Genomic DNA, 19,798 nt, shown 5'->3' on the forward strand with positions numbered 1-19,798 from the left:
GTTTATTACATGGACGTCTTGAACTGCATCCTTGGCTTTAAAAATGATCTTTTTAACAGTTACACATAAAAAATAAATAATGCAAGCAGAAAACATGCAGCTGTCCCTTTGTGGTCCTAAAGAGTTTATGGCTTTTGAGCTTTGGTTTCACATTTACCTTAGCTTCACACTTTTTGGGAAATCCCAAAGGTGTGACATTTAGGATAGAAAAATAAAGTGCAAGCAAAAGAGGAGAAAAGTGTTCTCAAAGAAGAAGGGAAAAGGGAAATATTTGGCATAAGTGTTTTGCGGAGTAGCTAAAGTATCTTACCATCCGTAGTTTCCTCTCCAACCAATGGCTGGCCCTCTCCATGGCCGTAGGCTGCAAACACAGAGACCTGATAACGTGTTTCCGGGGTCAGACCATCTAGAACTGTGGCCGTGGTGTCTCCTGAGATTGCCTTCTCTCCCTCCTCGTTAGTGAAAAGAGACTTCCACTTGATCCGGTACCGACGAACGTTACCGGGGGCCGCCTCCCATGACACAGCAAAGCTGCTCTCAGTGACATCACTGGTCACCAAGTCTCTGGGTGAGCCGAGCTCTGTGGATGAATAAAAAGGAACAGAGTTAGAGAAAATAAAGTTTGACATCAGTCTATACATCATGGAGATGGAGACAGAGAATAAGTAGCACTACAGGTTTACTTCTGTTTACCTAAAGAACTCTCACAGATTTTCTTTGTTTTGATTTGGTCTGATGCAAAATAATTGGACTAAGCTGTGTTAGTACCGAGGTACAAACATGTTTTGTACATGTGGTGTTCCTTTCTAATGCAGCTACACGGAGGATTGACAAAGTGAGTGAGACACAAAATGGTCAGCGAGAGAAACCTCAGCATTAAATCGCTCATCTGTCTCTGTTTTAACCCTTAAGGATCTGCTTGAACAACGTGAATTTCTCCCTTCATAATTACAGACTGGTGGAAAAATCTCTGCAAAACTAATCACAAATCACATATCCTTAGTGGCTCTCCCGGCAGCACTCTAATTTTCCATAGAAACAGATGAAACCTGATCCACAAATGTGCGTTTGCTACAATCGCAGATGTTGCGCTCTCTCCCTTTTCCTCCTTCGCTCACTTTTCCCGAGAGACCATCTGAGAGCAGAGAGGGAAAGAAATACAGTGGAGGGAATTTGTGGTGGTGTTTCATGACAAGCAGCCAACACATGCTTGGCTGAGAGGGATGCCCATGGAGTGATGGACTCTCATCACTCCAGTCTGGCTGCCATTTAGAGGATGCACCGCACCAGAATGGGCTGCCACATGCAGCCTCCCACACAACCTCCGGGATCCTAATCCTCATTCAAGCCCCTCGGCCCCTGCATGCCAGCACCTAATGGCAAAATAATCACAGGGAAAGCAGTGCAGCCGGGTGGTCTATCTCAAACTTCATTCATCAACCCTCACCAGATATGGTTTAATGAAAGAGCCAATTGCAAAGAGCAGGATGCATCACAAATCAACCACAAGTGCGATGCATGGAAATTCGGAAATGTTAATCAACCGTGCCGCAGAACCAGCAGTCATATCGTCTATATGTCAACCGATAAGTCCTTCTTAGCATCCATCTATTAAGGATGCATAAGAAACTGATCTGAACAGTAACAACAGCAGCAGCCCTGGCCACCAAGCGTAGCAGAACGCACCTTCAGAGCAGAGGCCTGATTTAAGGAGTAATGGCCACGAGCATCGACTAATGAAGAGTTCCAGATTTTGGAGGAGCATGAAAACAGTGTGGGCCGCTTATAAAAATCCAGATCAATCCATCAAAGGGGTTATCTTTGCCAAAAGCAGAGGATAACCTTGACTGACTTTTCCGGCTGTGTGTGAACCAAGGACGAAAGGATCGCGAGATAATGACTTCTGCAGACGGTGGCTCGCTTTTCATCAGGTTGCAGACAGGCTCAAGAGAAGGAGTGCACATACATGAAACACATGGTGCACAGATTTAGCGAAAACTTCAGTTTGCATGTAATATATGCATTCGCCCACTATCATAACTCTATCTGCGTGGCTGTCACAATTCTTAACAGAGAGAATTTGCTGCGGCTTGTGTATATAAACATAGAAACACGTAACTTGAATCTCATTATCTTCTTTCTCAGCTCTCCAACTGCTTCCCACCCTTCAAGGAGAAGTGTACTCTCAAATTAAGAATGTTGACAAGACCAGATCACAAATTCACAGCCTCACCCTCTTTCCAGAAAACCACATGTGACATAACAGAAGATCATCTGAGAGATTTGCTCCAGGACATGTGCTGGCATAACCTTCACATCTGCAGCCAAAGATGTCTAAAGCTTGAAAATGGCTGCAGCTATTACAAAAATGCCTGCAGGCGATAGAAATGTTCATAAAAAGTCGACAAGCTCATGCTGGGAAAATAATCGTAATGATTTTCTATGGCAGCTGGATTCCTCAGTGCAACAGGCCAACGTCTATGGTGATTCCCAGCCTTGTTAGTTATTTGGATGTCAGTATAAAAAAGCAGACAGACACTGAGTCAAAAGACCAAACTGAGCTCTCACTTACTCAGCCTTGCTTTCTCTGTAAACTCCTCAAAAATGACTGCAGGAAATACATAGTTACGACAAAGTGCCATCTCAGCACTGGCACCCAACCCCAAACTTCCTCACTTTATTGCTTTTGGTTCACGCCGGCATGCATCTGAGCCACAAAGATGAAGCTGTCAGTGTCTTTGTGCCAAGGTTGTCTGTCCCTGGCCTTTTACCTCAAAGGACCTTTAGAGTGGCGAGGGAAAACAGTCTGGGACAACCGCTGAAACAGCCAAACGTCCGTCTTTAAAGTTCCCAAAGGCATCAGTTTAAACGGAAATCAAACCAAGATGCTGCAGTTTCACCTGGCCTTCTGCTGCCCAAGTTAAAGATTGAACCAAAGTCCCTGAGGCACATTAGGAAACATTTGCCGGGTCATACAAGCAGTTAATGATTACAGAGTTTGGTGCAATGGCTGCTTCAGGGGTTGAATATTTGACCTCTCAGTTCCACTAGGCCACCCTGAAGCATTGTAGCTCACATAATCTTTTGAAGAACCTTTAATTCTACTCATCCTCGCTCTCTCTCTCTCTCTCTCTCTCTCTCTCTCTCTCTCTCTCTCTCTCTCTCTCTCTCTCTCTCTCTCTCTCTCTCTCTCTCTCGCTCTCTGCCTCTGCCTGTCCTTTGCCCCACCCTTAAGGAAGATGAACAGACAGTTCTCACTGTGACCAGACGGACAGCTCAAACAGCTTACAAGGTCCTCTAAGGTAACGTCCTCCACATGCTGGATAAAACTGCCTCATCTTAAGTAAATCATTTTCCCATGTTTGTTTATAATTACCATATTTGTGATGTTCATCTAAGCATTCACAATGACACCTTATTTTTCCTCCTCCTGAGTCATTTCAGGAAGTTATAATCCTGTCCTGCTCAAGGCTTCTGTATTGGCTACCATTCACCGTTAGCCACAAGGGAGGGCTTTGTGCGAGCCACTCTCTTCCAGTTCTCGCCCACATGGACTTCACAGAGAGGGTCACTCAAAGTGAGTGACACTCAAAACAATGAGATCAGTGTTGAGGCATGCTGACGTCATGACAGCTTAATGGAGCTGGCTAAACAAAGTGCTTTGTCATGGAGCTTTTTCCTGTGGGGGTGTTTGGGAGATGACAGCACAGATTTGACATGTGGAAACAAATTCGAAGACCACAACCAAGCCCTTTGGTCAGTGTGGGAACAGAAAAAAATAGGAAAAAACAGCAAAAAAACAAACATGCAGTCATGTAAATATAAAAATTATTTATTCCAGATGTTAATTTGTTGCTAAAATGTTAAATTTCTAGAGTTTTGCTTTTAAACCTTCTGCACAAGTCCATGTGCTCTGCAATAAATATCCATTAAATTGAGCGTTACTACTTCAAGGAGTGCAGGAAGAAGACATTAAGGAACAAAAAGCCCCCCCCTCCCCTAGCTATTATGATAAATAGAGCTGCTTTGATGTGTCTGTGGCCTCAAACTGCCCTCAGAGATGAGTCCATTTCAAGTCCAGTAACCATGGACAAGATTACAGACAGCCGCTGTGCTGCTTTCATCTCGGCATACAAAAGTTGAACAAAACAGAAAGAAAATATTGGGTTGCTAACTCCACACTATAATTCAATGCTCAGCCAGGTTCTACTAATTTCATATTTCATTCACTGGTTTCACAATTATAAGTGAGACGGACTGAAAGCTAGGTATGCTCCTCTGTTGGTAAGTGCCCCCCCCCCAGAGCTATAACCTCCCACCTTCTCTCTCAAAAGAACTCTTTTTGACTTCGTCTCCTGTGGTGAGGCACTACAACGATCCCTCATCTGACTGTGTGTGACGTCAACAGAAGACCTGCCCCCTGTTGTGTCATCCACACCGTCTATAAACAACCATCTATGGTATGTATCATTTCCTTCAATTAACCCAGTGTCAGTTGAACTGTACTTAACATAGTCTCCAGTCACTAATATTAAAGTTGTATACACTCTGTTACACAATACATTCTATGTCTCAGGCCAAGATGTAAAGGCATTACCAAGCAGGCATATGGCTGTCAAAGTCTGTTCCAAGCCATTTCATATGTTCTCAAAGTTTACAAGCACCCCACCCATTTCCATCTCGCTGCCTTCAGGGCGGCAAAGCCACCCTAACCTTCACTCAATGCCAAAAGTACTACAGCAAGTTCCACATTCCTGTCTTTTCCCCTCTAACCGCAGCCCATATACCCAACCAACCTTACAAAGCAAAAGCTTAACTTCCTTAATTTGGATGTAGTCTGTGAGAAATACCGAATGCTACAGTCTTAAAAGGACTTGAGGGGAGAAAACTGACCCAATTCCAGTAGTTTTACATCAAGCAGGATCTCATAAACTTAACAAAATAACAATAACAACAAATGTGGTTTCCTGAGTCTAAAGCAACAAAGCATGGTTCAAATATCTGTCACACATTGGCTGTAAAAATCCAATGAACCATGCGTCAAAGGTCTCAAAAAAGACATTAGCAATGTAGTGTTCTCCCTTACCTTCCAAGGTGGTTCCGGTGCCCAGAAGAGGTTCACCCACACCAGAAGAATAGCGAGCGCTAACAAACAGCTCGTATTCAGTGGCTGGTTGGAGGTTCTTCAGCAGAGCCAGGGTTGTATCTCCCTTGACAGATATCTCCTTCCTTTCACCGCCCTCAGAAGGTTTGAAGGCAATGCGGTACTGAAGGACATTTCCTGGAGCAGCCTGCCATGCCAGTTTCATAGTAGAGATGGTTTCATTAAAGACACGAAGATCACGAGGAGAGCCACGGACTGAAAGCAAAAAAAATGGATCAGTAATTCATTTCCAATGCGCAGACAACAAATTTCCGGAGAACATGTTTTTCTAACTCACCTTCCTTGGTGGTTCCATCTATTTGCATGTCATCCCCCATGCCTGTAGAGTACTCAGCAGACACAGACACACGGTAGGTTGTAAGGGGGAAAAGCTCCTGGAGAACTATAGTAGTCTCTGGTCCAATGGTTTGGGCCTCGAGATTTTCCCCACCACCACTCAGCGGGATATAGGACAGACGATACCTTATCACCGGACCTGGAGCAGCTTCCCATGACACCCTAAAGCTGTCAATTGTCTCCTCTGAAACTCTTAGGTTTCGAACAGTCCCTTGCTCTGAAAAGGAAAGCAAATTTTAGATCCTAAACATTCTCATTCTGACGACTTTTACAGAGTTGGACTTGGACCGAGTAAGTCTATCTCACCTTCTAAAGTGGTCTCTTCACCAATCAAAGGGAAACTGTCTCCTTTGTCATACTGAGCGAAGACATTGACCTCGTAGGTGGTGAGGGGAGTTAAGTGGGGCAGAACAGCAGTAGTGGTATCACCGGGCACTGCCAGGGTAACATAGTCTCCAGTGACGTCTTCAGCCTTGCGGAAACGCACCAGGTAGGACATGGCATTTGCAGCAGGAGGTGTCCAGGTGCTACGGAAGCTTCGGGAAGTAATCTCGGAAAACACCAAGCTCGTGGGTGGAAGCAGACCTGAAAGTAAAAGATAAGTTGTTATGAATGTCTGTCATTCAAAGCCAGTGCAAATGTCCAAAACATGGAAAAGTTGCAAATGAGTAAATCTGTAAGATCTATGGGGCAAATGTAGCTGTTTTGTATTCCTTCTCCTCCCTGCCCATTGCTTTGGCCACAGACATCAACTTCATTTTACGCCTAGCTGAAAAGCAAAGCATTTCTGTAACCTTGTTCAGCTAAGGTGAAAAAAAATTCAGTTACCAAGCAGTGAATGCCCAATAAGTGGTGTGTGGTTTGGGACTACAGGCTTCGGTATCAATAAGCCTATTGTTTGGTATCATCATTCTTTCACCGCATTAAACAACCACAGCTCAGAGGCTGGCCTTCAGAATCAGAATTATGGTCAAGTCATAAAAGCACTGTTGTTCCAGTCTCTGTGGGTTCTCAGTAAATGATAACATATGGACTGATAGAGCTTATTCAAGAAGCATGCATCAGGTTTTTTGGTATGTTCATTGGCAGGCTAAGCTTGTGTAACTTGATCAAATTTTGCCTGAGCCTTGACGTTCAACAATTTATACTGTACTGTAACAATTATGGTGCTTTCTGTTAATTGTATTGGCTCCTCTGTATGGCACCAACTCTTAAAGAGAAATATCTGATGAGGACAGAATGGACCAACATGAAGGTACAGGCATACTTAGCAAATGGTAGATATCCAAAACTAATGCCAAGAGGTCATTGGTTTATAATGTGGCTACACGCCAGGTCATAGTTATTGGATTTATCCTCCAACTTACTCCTCTTTTTGATGTTGAGCAGCTCCTGTTCAATCCTCAGACAGATGGACTGAGTCAGCTCTTTAGAGATCCTCTGGAAGGCATCAAAGTCCTCCACCTCAAAGACATGATTTTCTGACGGGGGATTAGCGATGGCCTCCAACTCTGACCTCACTGCATCCTTCACACCAACGGCAAAGATCTCCACATCAATATTCCTCAGGTTGGTTGCTGCATTCTTGAAGGAGTCTGATGACTTTCCGTCTGTGATCAGGACCATGACGCGAGGAACATTCTGTCTTGCTCCACGGGCAGGAACAAAGATCTTCTCCCTGACATAGGTCATGGCTCTGCCAGTGTTCGTTGAGCCTCCACGGTAGGGGAAAGTGCGCACAGCCTTGACGACAGCACTAATGTCATGATGGGTGTTGAGGGCAAACTCAGTGTGTGGATCGCGACTGTACTGGACCAAGCTGAGTTGGACCTTGTTGGGCGCAACGTCAAAGGAATTAACCAGAACCTCCAAGAAGGCACGGACTTTGGCAAAGTTTTGTAATCCAATACTGTATGAGCCGTCAACCAGAAGGACCACATCAGCCTGAACATCCACTCCCAGAGAGCATTCTTGAAAAAGACAAGACATAATAGGTTTGTTATAGACCTTTTATGACTGCCTGATGAAAGAAGGTACCTACACATGCATATATAGTCAATTGTCAAAATTAAGCAAAGATAACAGATCAAACACGACCTTACCTGTTGACACCTTGACAGGCTGGGTCTTTTCCATGGCCATGACTGGTTCACTGGGAGACAAACCTTTGAGGGCATACAGGCTGATCTCATACTCAGTCTCAGGGGAAAGGTCACGGACATTGATGGATGTCTGGGCGGGTCCCATGTACAGCTCTTGGCGTTTCATTCCAGTTAGCATTGGGATAAGGGTCACCTTGTAGCCTGTGATATCACCCAGGGAGGCGTCCCAAGTCACCCTCATTGACTTCGAAGCAATTTCTGTGACCTGCAGGTTAGAGGCTGGCTCCACCACTGGGGGAAAATTGCAGGAAATATATTCTCACATGAGTTTTAAGATTAATTTAGCATCAAAATGTTTGCGTCAAAGCCATAGAACCTCATATATTGTGACACATATGATTAAGATCTTCTGACTTACTCTCTTCTCCGCTGACCAGAGAGCTGAGCTGCTCATCAACACCGGAGCACACCTCTGTGATGATCTTTTTCTGCACCTCTTGGATCAAGTCAAAGTTGGGAACATTGTACACGTGTTTGCTGTGAGGTGTGGAGGCCATTTCCCTTAGTTCCTCCTCATCTGCTCCTTTGATACCTATGTGGGAAAATGTGAATTTGAAAAACATCAAACCAATTTTTTCTTTACACAGCGGCTGCATTACAGATGTGGTAGTCTGCTGACAGTTTTAGTGCATTGCGTAAACGACTTTTATCGAGTCAAATATGGATATTGCAATCAATGGAAAATGAAATTATTTCCAAGAACAGGCAGACTTTCACATGGGAGAGCTTATTCAACAGAACACTGAATAATAAACCATACCTAGGACAAATATTTCCACTCCAATGTTCCTAAGCCTTTTAGAATACTCCTCCACTGGGTCCTGGGATTTTCCATCAGTGATGATCATGGCTACCTTAGGAAAAGCTTTCCTGGATCCAGCTGCCTCCGTAAAGATGTTTTTCAGCAGGTAATCTATGGCATCGCCTTTAAACAGAAATGTATGTGTATTTTAAAGCATTTGTCTTGCATCTTCAATCCAAGCATGCAAACCCATATTGGCTCAATTACAGCAGGGTACAAATCTAAGAATGAACACTTTTCCATCTCTGTACTCTTAGCCTTACCTGTCATGGTATTTCCCCCTTTGTACGGCAGGGAGCTGATGGCTTGGAGCAGGTCTCCTCTTCTGGTGTAACGATTGAGGGGGAACTCTGTGCGGGTGTCTGTACTGTACTGAACCACGGCCACCCGAGTCTTGTCCTCACCAATGTCAAAGGCCCCTGCCATGGCGCCGATGAAACTACGGATGTGCTTAAAGTTTTCTCTGCCCACACTCCATGAGCCGTCCACCAGGAAAACCAAATCTGCTATAGCACTGACCGAGCACTCTAGGGAAAGACGGAAGCGAAATGAGAGTCAGTCAGTTAGAAAATTAAATAACAGATTTGAAGTTATTGTGACTTTTCAGATTTGGAATGGTTTAGCTTTACAACCGGTTAATGATAGGTGTAAACATTTAAAATGATGAAACGCATGTCAAATTAAATTACTGTCTAGGCCAGAAATGTGCCAACAAAGGTATGGCAGCAGCTTAGTCTTGGAACTACATTTTTACAGTGATCCATTTTTTCTCCTGTCAGTCTAAATAAAATCAGTTCCTTGACAGTTAGTTGGATGGCTATGAGATTTGCATTCTGACATCAAAGGAAATATCCTCCGGTGCCAAACAGCCGACTGGTATAGTCATTACAGCCGGCAAAAATGTGGCTTCATAGACTAAACATTTAGCAGAGGTTTAACCAGCAATGTTCACTTGTATACTTAGAAATCAAACGGGGCTTTAAATCATTGATGAAGTTTCTGGAACACTTAAGATGACTCTATTGAAATATTTGGCACAGCTTATGTGGATGGACTTCAATCCTCATTCCCCTTAATCTCATTGATTCTAAATTCTGCTCTTCACATCTCTGCAGCACCATTCTTGGAAGGACTTTTTTTCCCCCTTAAAATTCCCTGACCTTATGTAGAAAATGATGGCATAAAAGTCGGGCTGTAGTCAAACAATTTGGGGGGTTTTAGGAGAATCTGGACGTATGGGTAAAGTTTCCCTGAGAATCAACAGGTTGAAAGAAATGGGATCGTAATATCCACACAGATTGGTGTCATGACGTGAGCAGAGGACAGTTTGCCATCAGATTGAGAAATGCAATCCTTGCCACATATTTAACAGTTTAAGGGACGGCACTTGCTTCTAGGTGGCACATTGAATACGTCATTTCTTGACAACCCCCTCCTGCTCCCTTTCCCTCCCCTCATGACGCACACCAGAACCCATGTCTCCAGGCTTCAAGCCTTCCTTTCCCTTTTTTCTTAATGACCCAACTGGTTTCAATTAAAGGAACCAATGTGTGCCCTTCCTGTCACTGTCAGATCCTCTGCTTACACGGTGACAACCCCAGCAGAAAGTAAATTGTAGACCTGACCAAATTATTCCAACGAGGAAAAAACATGGTGACAGTCATGAAGGGAAAATATTTTACTCAAAAAAACTGAAATACTACGTGGAGGACAGGCCCTGTTCGGATTTTGGTTGACACTAGAGTAAACATACTCACTGATTGCATCTATCTTTGGCCTCACGACTCGTCCACTGGTGTTACTGGACTGAACTGAAACACAGGAAACACTTGGTGAGTTGGCGCTGCACAATGACGCCCCTTACTCACTGTGTGCTTTTTCACAGTGAAAAAAGGCAAGAAAATGAACACATCATAAAAGTTGACAGGATCAAAACCACATGCACACAAACACATATCTTTATGCTGCATTAGAGTGAAGCTGTGAGAAATTCAACGGGTCAGTAAACACAGATGTGATTTCTTACTGCTTGCTACATTTCACGGCTAGATGACAACCTTAAATGAAATAAGTTGTAGTTTTTCTAAAGGAGAATATTACTCTCTTGCATATCATCAAACAATAGGAGAAGATTTCTGTTTGTCAGAACAGGCTAAACAACCCTCATTTTTATGGCACACAAATGAGATACAAGAGTTATTTTTGTGACATAACAAAAGTCGGTAAACTGACAACACAATCCTAACCTTGTTTTAGTGTCTTATACAAAAAATATTTGTTTACTTCCATTTTTCAATTGAAAATCTATAGACAGCTTTTTTCGGAGCAGTCTTAAAAAGACTTGCTGTAAAATGTAAACTTACTGGTCAGTTGTCCAAAGATGGGAATACTCTCCTCTGACCCATCAAAGGAGTTTATGGACACTGAGTAGTCCAAGTCAGGGGTCAGGTTAGTGATTGAGGTTGTGGTGGCATATGCATCAAGGGTAAAATCTCTGGCTGGTTCATCTAGAAAGGGAATTTAACAGTAAATCAAATGTTGGAAAGTATGACATTAGCGGGTTAAGATCCCCAACAAACTCCATAGGGACATACCTGCATCTGATATAACTTGTATTCTGAAGCCCTCTACCCTTGACGAGGGTCTTGTCCATGACATGTCCACTGTGTTCTCATTTAGAATTTTAAATTTCAAGTTTGAGGGTGGTTCCACTGCAAATAAGAGGCGAAACATTGTTAAATCACAACAAACATGAACAGCCTCTGTATGAATATGGTTATATTTTTGATCAATTCAAAATAATCCAGTCAAGCATTCACATTAATCCCAACGACAAACACTTCATGACTGAAGTGGAATGGTTCGTTGTTGGGGACAGACACATAGCACTGACGTCCATTTGTGAGGGTGACACGTGACAACATTTAAAATAAGTGTGAAAAGCCATTTCGGAGTAAAATGGCATTTGTTTGAGTTGCCCAACCAACGGCCAGCAACTCAAGCACTGTCATACACAAAATGTGCACAACTCCACACAAACTCTACCAAAGTGCAAACACTGAGTGAACCATCCAACACATGCTGAGTGCAGTCATTATAAAGCATGCTCTGACCACACACTAACTGCTTTTATGGTATAGTTGATCTCAGCATAACAAAAATACAACTGTGACTTCATTCACAAGTCTCTGATTATACAATGGAATCAAGGTTGCCATGTAGTCGTTGAAGGAACTCTTGACAATTGAACTCCATATGTTATATATACGTCGTATATAAACATATTTCAAACATGAAAAGTGGTTTGATATTTATTTGGTTAAAACTCTTTGCACGAGTGAGTGGCACACATCCATTGCAAACCTTTTAAAAGAATACACAATTCGTCGCCGGAGACCCTTGTGTACTTTTTCATTGGCAGCACAATGCACATGAAGGCATAAGAGAACAAAATTACTGTTGACACTCAAGAGACTGTTCAAATAAACTAAAGAGTGTGTACATTAAAATAAATACAGGAAGACATACACAGTGTGACAAGACCACGCGTCTTTACATCAAGCTGACTTGATCACAGCGTCATGCATCATGTACATGAGAAAGTTGTTTGGCTCAACAACTTTGACGGACTGGACGGTAGTTTCCATGTACAGTGGGACCACACAGACAGAGATGACAAACATATTTTAAAATGATATTCTTTCTTACAGCTTCGAGGCTACCAGTCGAGAAAAAACAGATTTACATTCATTAGGGGAAGAGTATTAGATTTTAGCATTGTTGTTTACATGCACAGAGTTAAATCTGAGTGTTAAAAGAGTCGAAGCGCAAAATTCCTTTTGGCCATTTCGGAGTAAAATGGCATTTGTTTGAGTTGCCCAACCAACGGCCAGCAACTCAAGCACTGTATACAACTAACCTAACTCCATACAAACTCTACCAAAGTGCAAACACTGAGTGAAAGTGCAAGTTATCCGCTGTCATTTGTCATACAGTTAGTTTTAAATGTATTTAACTTCTTCATTCATTAAAAAAACTAAGTTCTTGATATGTTTCATGCATTCACAAAAAAACTCATGTGATTGTACAGGAATTAGTGTTCCATTACAAACATTCATCATAGTGACACAATGAAAGACAGGAAAGAAGACACATACATTTTTGTTAATAGGTTAGGGTGATATAACTTTCTCTTAGGTTAAGTTCTAGACCAGGCTCTAATATATCAACAGTTGTACCAGTTGTAGCATACCATTTTAGGGATGATGTATTGTCAAGTAAATGAGCATGCATTAGACAAAGTATATAGTTTTGCGATGTGGGTGCAAGCCAGCTGTTAAGTAAGAATAAGAATGCCATTGGAGGCAAGAATATCATTTTAAAATACACTTCGAGGAGGAAGCCATAGCTTGGGACACACTGAATGCACAGGCAGATGACAAACAGGAGCCCACCAAATAATTGGAGGATTGGAGGATCACCAACCTGGCATATCAACTCAAGGAGGACCGATGGACTGCGTTCCCCCTGATTTCTCCGCGAGTACTCCAACATCAAAATGGTAAGGGGTTTGGAAGTTTGTGTGTGTGTCTTTGAGTGTAGGTGTGTAGGAGTTAAGGTGGATGGTTGGTGGAAAGTAGCAAAGCGATGGATGTTTGGATTGAAAAGTTTGGATAAAACACTTCCACTTGCATGAGTTAGGCACCTGCCACTCCCACGTTTGTTCAAGATGGTCCGAGCATCACAGTTTGTTACAACTTCTCTGACCATATGTCCTTCAGGTTTAAAATACACTCGAGGCACAAAGGCGGTTCTGTCAAAATAATCTCTGGTATGTTATTTGGACCTTGTGGTTGCTCTTGTTATGTTGATGTCTGTCCCATCAGTTCCTAATAAAGGACACCTCTGGCGCTCAGGGTCCAGAGTCTGGCTACTGCTCTGTTAGTAACCTCAGCCTGAAGCCAGTACACCAGCCAGCCAGCTATCCTGGCCAGAGCTACTGCCAGGAGGAGAGACCAAGAAGACGAGGAAAGAACGCCGACTCTCCCAAAGAGGCAGGACAGATGCCAAAATAATTCCGCAACATGTGCTGACATTAAACACCACTGCATATTAACTTTCCATATGTACTGCAATTCAGCGTTTTTGCGAAAGCCCGCAAAGGAGCCCTAGAAAGGCTCTTTGTCTTTGTGCTGTCTGAGGATTAATTTGCTATTCTCATATTTCATCTTTCCATTCCGTTAGTGGAGATATGTGAGGGTAGACGTTCGACTCCTCTCATCCCGCCAGAGGGCTTTCAAAAGGAAAAAATCAGAAAGGTTTCCATACCATATTTCCATATTTGCTGTTATATTGGGCTGAAATGTTTGCATAAGAAATTACTTTGAGTCATTTTCTGTCAAATCTACTGACAGAGTGTTAACAGTCTATGACATGTTAGCTCTTATGGCGTGTACAGCAAGAAGTATTTAACAGCTCTTAAAACAGTAATGTACGAGGAAGAAATCGAGGTCGGAAAGTAACAGAGTTTTTCAAGAACGTCACCAAAGTACAGTTTTTAAGCACTTGTGATTTCCTTGGTTATTTCCATTTTCAATTTCACAACAAGGCAAATTTTCTCAACAGATACTACCTCCTTTAATACTTGCATTACTCTACCTTTTACATGTTCTTCTAATTAAATGCAGTTTGAGGGTCTTTTTTAATGCATTTCCATAACTGGGCTCAAATTCCAATGTTTGTACTATGACTTTGGTTCCATAAGTAATTTAATGACTTAAAACACCAAGCCACTGCAGCAGCTCTAAATTGGCTGCAGGGAGGTTGACACAGGTTTACAATTTCCTACTACAACCTCAGCATAATCATAACAATTTAAAAATATGTGATGTAGCATTTCAGTGGCTAATTACCGAGGACCTGGCGGTCTTCCAAATTTTGCTTTGGAAAAAGTGCACAGGCTTGCTGTCATAAAACTGAAACAGGAACAGCCCTGCTTAAACATTTATGGGGAAACATTTTGCCATATAATGACTTTTGCTCTACTCTTTGCCCTGCTGTTTAATGCATTTAATTATAATTTTAAATGTAATAAGTTTAAGGGTGCTTGGTTTATTCCAAGCCAAATCTGAATGAGAAAATTGCCTCTGAAGCATTGGTTTAAACCAGCTAAATTACAGCCTTATAGAAGTAAATGAGTTCTGGATTTGGATTCAACATCAAAGCCTGTAATGAGTCCTGACAGATTAATCTGACAAAATACGCTACAAATGAGGGATAAAAGCATGTCTGTCACAAAGGAATCAGTCAGCAGTCCAAAAGTCACATTATGAAATAGCATACACACGAAATAAGATAACTTTATTCAGTTTATCAATACAAAAAGTTCAGTGTCTATGTAATGACTCTCTGACATTAAAGTAAAAGGCTTATCCCTGTCACAAAAACAACCAGTGGAGATATAAGGTGAAAGAAGAGAAGCAGGAGATAAAGAGACAGAGTGGAATGGTATATGTAAGTGGACAGGGGCCGGATGGTTTCATTTACCTTGAGCATCTATGCAGGATAACAGGGCTGCAAGCAAGGCAGCTGTGGCCAGTGACAGCCCTATCTTCATGTTTGGCCCTGAAGGTCAGCAGCACATTAACCAGTCTGCGGACAAAGAGAGGAAACGTGTTGAAGCTGAAGATCTTTGATACAGCTCACTTTGGGGGTTTGACTAGTCACCAAACGCTAAGGATACGTTTATGTCTTTTTAATTTCTCTGTTAATATTTAGTCAAAGCATAAGCTGAGGAATAGCCAGTTTGCCTTTAACCACAACCACATGATTAATAACATATGCAGTGGGACCAAATGCCCTCCCAAAATACTTGGGACTCAATATCAATAGCTCTCATTGCTGAAACTGCAAGACCCATCTAGACTCCCTTACACAATAAGTGCCACACCTTGCTGCCTCCAGCTGACGCCCATACCCTGAGGTGGTACTTAGTAAAGAGTTATACACTGTATGTGTTTGGTATTGAGGGATTAACAAAAAAAAAATTCAACACTTGTTCATAATTGATTTTTACATGAATAATCTGAAAATCCATTGCCCTCTAGCCATCCTGAAAAGCTCACTTTGCAGCTCACTACATACACTATAGTCTTACCTATGGTCTCGCTCGCTTAAGCCCCACAGAGATGGGGTTTGCTTACCAAGAACTCAGTCATAATATAAGTTATTTGTGTGTTTATTTGAATGTTTAAAATTTAAAAAGGCATTTTGATTTCAGTCCCTGGTCACACAAATCTATTTTTTTGAATATAATAAAGCTTCTCTTTGACTAGATGTATTTCTCTTTGACTGTTTTATTACATTATACGCATCAGTAAGAGACTTTTACACCTCATACCATAAGTGCACGCAAAAAAATAACAGTGCAACCATCCTTGCATGTGTTTAGAATAATCTCGTGCATAGAGCACTTTCATAAAGTAAAGGCTGATTTCAGCGTCTGTGATCTCTTCCACGGGCTGTGCGCCCCGCCTGGTGCACGAGCAGCAAAACTGCAGCCCCGACAAAATTCCGGCACAATTAGGCTTCATCTTATTAAAATTACTTAATGTATCAAATAAAGCACAATAGGTATGCATATCGTTCTCCGGAAAATCTCCGTGTTTAAATCCTACCCTCACTCAGCTTTGATTCAAGTTTTTTTTTAATGGCTTAAAAGTTCAATTCACTGACGTGAGCGTCTAATACGTGAAAAACGTAACACATTTTAAATGTCTTAAACTGTTATCTCAAGTTATTTAACTCGTCTTAAAATGCCGTTGTCCTCGTTAAAAAAAATAGATTTACCGCTGAATGATCAAATTATGGCAAAACTCACAAAAAGGTAAAACTTTCAAAATTAAGTTAATTCTTTTTTTTCTAAAATGCCAAAATAACTCATTAATAAAAGTCAGTGTACTCACCTATTCAACCCCCCAAAAAATCAACCGACCAACTGTGAGAGCAGCCTGCTGGAAGCCTCCCCCTCTGGAAAGTGAGAGAAAAGTTTCAGGAGCTGCAAAAGGATCCCTCTCTCCTCTCTGGCTACTGGAAGCTCCGCCAGCAGATGTCCAAGAAGGAAAAGCCTCTTTCCAAGTGGGAAGAATCTTTCCACCATCGGCTACTTAATAGGGGGGCAGTTCCCAGCTCTCAGTTTACCATCGTATGGGCTTCTTACGAAACCTCTGCCTCGTCAGTTGATGCATGTCCCCCGCTAAGACCGATACAAAGTTTGGAAATTACATTTTTGCCTGCATTCCTTTGGTTGGTGATTTAATGAGTTTCCAGTGCCAATGTGACTTCACAGCAGGGCACCAGTTGGTCAGACAACACTAAGGGGGATGTGTCTTATATGGACAACAGGCAACCTTATCCAATGTGTTTACACATATGTCAGCTGAAATAAAAGTTATTTTTATGTTTTATAAACAGAGATCACTTTGCTCCGTCTGTCGTGGTATTCCACATAAAATGTTCAAGATGCTTATATGAACCAAAACAAGAGTTAGCATATTATCTGGTTTATTTTTTTTATGTTGGGATCAAAGTAAAATAAACTTTGTTGGAAAAAGCAAAGTATTTCAGTTAAAGCCTGCTCTCACGCTGCCACAATGAGAGCGCTTCTGACTGATTGGTTTTTGGTGCCCTCTAGTGGTCAAAGCAAAGCTCTACAATCCAATCCAATCCGACCGGGATTATACACCACGTTCTTAAAGGTCACACATTTCATACAGATGTATATTTTTATTTTTGTTTCACCTCATGATTTGTACAATCAATAAATAATAATTTCTTACATACATTCATAAATACTGATATTATTGAGAGGACAAATAACTTCAGATATTGTCAATCTGCACAACAAGAGATTATGCATTACATACAGCACATGCATTATGGTTTCATCACATGGTAAAGTCCTTCACTGTGGCTTCTTGGGCATTGCAGCACTGAACAGCTCATACACAACATATCCACTCCCTGAGAAGAGATCAAACAAGTATTACAGATGTGACTGAGATACAACACAAGCTAATTGTCCTGACTTCAAACAACCCTGCATGATGCATTTTGAAATTACAGTTATTTGACTTCTTCAGTAATAACATTGGGGGTCAAGTCACGTGTATAAAAGTTTTTTTTTCCCCAAAACACAGACTGAGACATCTGGAGGGAGCCTGACTCATCAAATCTCAGACAAATGCTGACTTACCAAACACAGTGAGAGTCATTGTGGCTCTGAAGAGCAGAGCATCCTTCGTCCCGCCCTTCAGATGGATAGGCATACCATTGTCCTCCTGTTCACAGAGTGGAGAATAAAGGCATATCATTATATACAATATTAATGAAGAACTTTTAGCTTAATGTATTCCTGTTTCTATGGTATGTATTTTTTTGTTGAGCTCATCTTTGGTTAACCATAGCTATTAAGTGGTGGCATACAGTACACTATGCAATGAAGCAGTGCTTGCTCTGGGATTTAGAAGCATGGGTAGGCCATTTGTCAACTATGGCTACAGTAATTTCTAGCACTATGCAAGTATCAGCAAAGCCTGCCACATTGGAACGCTGATTTTGCAATAGATTTTTAATTAGCAGCTTGCAAGCATTATTAGTATAAAACCAGTCCCAGCTACAGTTGAAGGTCATTTGAGCATTGTAGGGGCAAAACCCAGTGATACTTATCTGTCAGGCTACAAAGAGGATACAATTAGATTCTGTCTCCAGAACCTGGGAATAAAGTAGAAGCTTTAACATTACCATTATCCGTATAAAAAGGTCTCATTCTCTATCTAGCTATAAACACTGACAAACAAAAACAAAGTTTGCAAACCACAACTTAAACAGGCACATAATTACTTTAAAAGTAAAGGCCTACAAATTATGTTATGGTTGGGATTTTAGCCCAAAGTGCTTTAAACCTGCTCATTCTTCACAAATCTTGCATACTGTTTTGGCTAAATGAATATACATATATATACAGCATATACAACTTTCATCTTTAAGCTAGTTAAGTTTTTCATCAGACAAGGCTACTCCTGTGGTTCACAGGAGTCACACATCTTCTGAGACATTGAAAAGATCAGATGGGACATTGATGGGATCACACGTTGTGAGCTTAAATAGATTAACCCTACCTGAAACATTTTTTGTTTTTCCTTTACAGTGTTATCAATCTGTCTGCGGGCACTGCTGGAGATGGTCCGCCTAGAAAGCTGCCGAAGTCCCTGGTGGCACAAACACTTAACTGAGAATTATGTGGTTTGAACAGTTAGAATGTAAGAATGACAAACAATCAAAAAACAACTTCTTGGCACTAGCACAAAATGAGAATACACAAAGTGTATTTAAGTTAGAAAAAGTTGGAAAAGTTTCTATGATAGTTCAGCAAGCTGGCTTTGACAAGTAATAGGAGAAATCATAATTTATGAAGCATTAGACTAGTGCAAGCAAGTGAGCTAAAAATAGTTCGTTGTTTGAAGCGCTTTACAATGAAAGTGGTGACCTCTTCTGGCAAACCCACTGCATTGCATTTGCATGTCAGTCAATACAGAGGTCAACTCACTGCTTTCATCTTATTAGCTTCATAAAGGTGGTTCTTCATAATGCAATCAATGCATATGTCCAAAATTATTTCATGGTTGTTAATGGTTTGGGGATAGATTTTCTTTAGCAAAATAACGTGGACTGATGGCAATCTGACAAAAATTGCTTGACTACCTACTTCAGTTCAATCTCACCAAAAAAAAAAGTCTCAAAAAAACTAACCTAACAACTTGACCGTGATCTTTCACAAAACCCTGTCGTCTGCCTGTTTGCCGAGTACATACATTACGTCCCTGATACATGCTTGACGTAACGACGCACGGTTCGTGGTGGTCAAGTGGATTTTGAAGCAGGCAAGGCCGTTAACTGAGTGAAAGTAATTGACACTCAATAATAACATTATGTAAAAACAATACTATATGTACCACTTACACGTTGTAACTTGTCTTCACATTATTAATAGCTCTAAACTGCTAGCTGGCAAACGTTAGCTAAATCAAGTTTGAAGTCCTTATGGACCGTTACTCGTGCTCACAAACTAAGTAAACTTTAACAAATATTTGTCAGTTACACCATAATGATCCACAATTAACACTTCAGTGACAAAACCGAACCGTTTTACGATAAATAACTTAAATTAAACGTCTCGCTTACCATAAGTTGTCTGTACATGTTGGCAAACTTCTGTATGTTGAACGGAGAGGTTCAGGTAACGCTACACCGCAAGGACACTGACAGTCTGACTTC

At 41.5% G+C, this 19,798-nt stretch overlaps 2 protein-coding genes across 5 annotated transcripts in view; both read right to left on the minus strand.

The window, feature by feature from the left end:
- Positions 1-16,584, minus strand: part of col12a1a (collagen, type XII, alpha 1a) — a 54,378-nt gene extending 37,794 nt beyond the window's left edge. For 3 of the 4 annotated variants that reach the window (XM_069662178.1, XM_069662177.1, XM_069662179.1), the window contains exons 1-2: positions 16,429-16,584; positions 15,011-15,115 (exon numbers count right to left, since the gene is read on the minus strand). In XM_069662178.1, the coding sequence (XP_069518279.1) occupies positions 15,011-15,080 (70 nt within the window). In that variant the 5' untranslated portion in view covers positions 15,081-15,115; positions 16,429-16,584. Of the gene's footprint in view, positions 1-310; positions 581-5,086; positions 5,360-5,441; positions 5,718-5,806; positions 6,086-6,867; positions 7,471-7,602; positions 7,894-8,020; positions 8,195-8,422; positions 8,588-8,727; positions 8,992-10,221; positions 10,276-10,827; positions 10,972-11,058; positions 11,176-15,010; positions 15,116-16,428 lie in introns of all 4 variants that reach the window. The other variant, XM_069662180.1, reaches the window with a different exon arrangement.
- A 678-nt stretch (positions 16,585-17,262) lies between these two features.
- Positions 17,263-19,792, minus strand: LOC138591543 (cytochrome c oxidase subunit 7A2, mitochondrial-like). The gene is made up of 4 exons (XM_069662171.1): positions 19,706-19,792; positions 18,643-18,732; positions 17,718-17,802; positions 17,263-17,485 (listed from the first exon to the last, which is right to left on the minus strand). The coding sequence occupies exons 1-4, from the start codon at positions 19,721-19,723 to the stop codon at positions 17,427-17,429; spliced, it is 252 nt and encodes an 83-aa protein (XP_069518272.1). The 5' UTR covers positions 19,724-19,792; the 3' UTR covers positions 17,263-17,426.
- Between the last annotated feature and the right edge of the window lie 6 nt (positions 19,793-19,798).

The sequence above is a fragment of the Semicossyphus pulcher genome, unplaced genomic scaffold, assembly GCF_022749685.1.
Source record: "Semicossyphus pulcher isolate SPU_LCO1_2020_fin unplaced genomic scaffold, fSemPul1.0.p SCAF_14, whole genome shotgun sequence".
NCBI lineage: Eukaryota > Metazoa > Chordata > Actinopteri > Labriformes > Labridae > Semicossyphus > Semicossyphus pulcher.

Excerpts from the sequence above, each read along its gene's own strand:
- LOC138591543 (XM_069662171.1), bottom strand. Across the intron at positions 17,803-18,642 it reads AAAAACAAAAAATGTTTCAG|GAGGACAATGGTATGCCTAT; the intron begins GTAGGGTTAATC and ends CTCTGTGAACAG. Across the intron at positions 17,486-17,717 it reads AATGACTCTCACTGTGTTTG|GGAGTGGATATGTTGTGTAT; the intron begins GTAAGTCAGCAT and ends ATCTCTTCTCAG.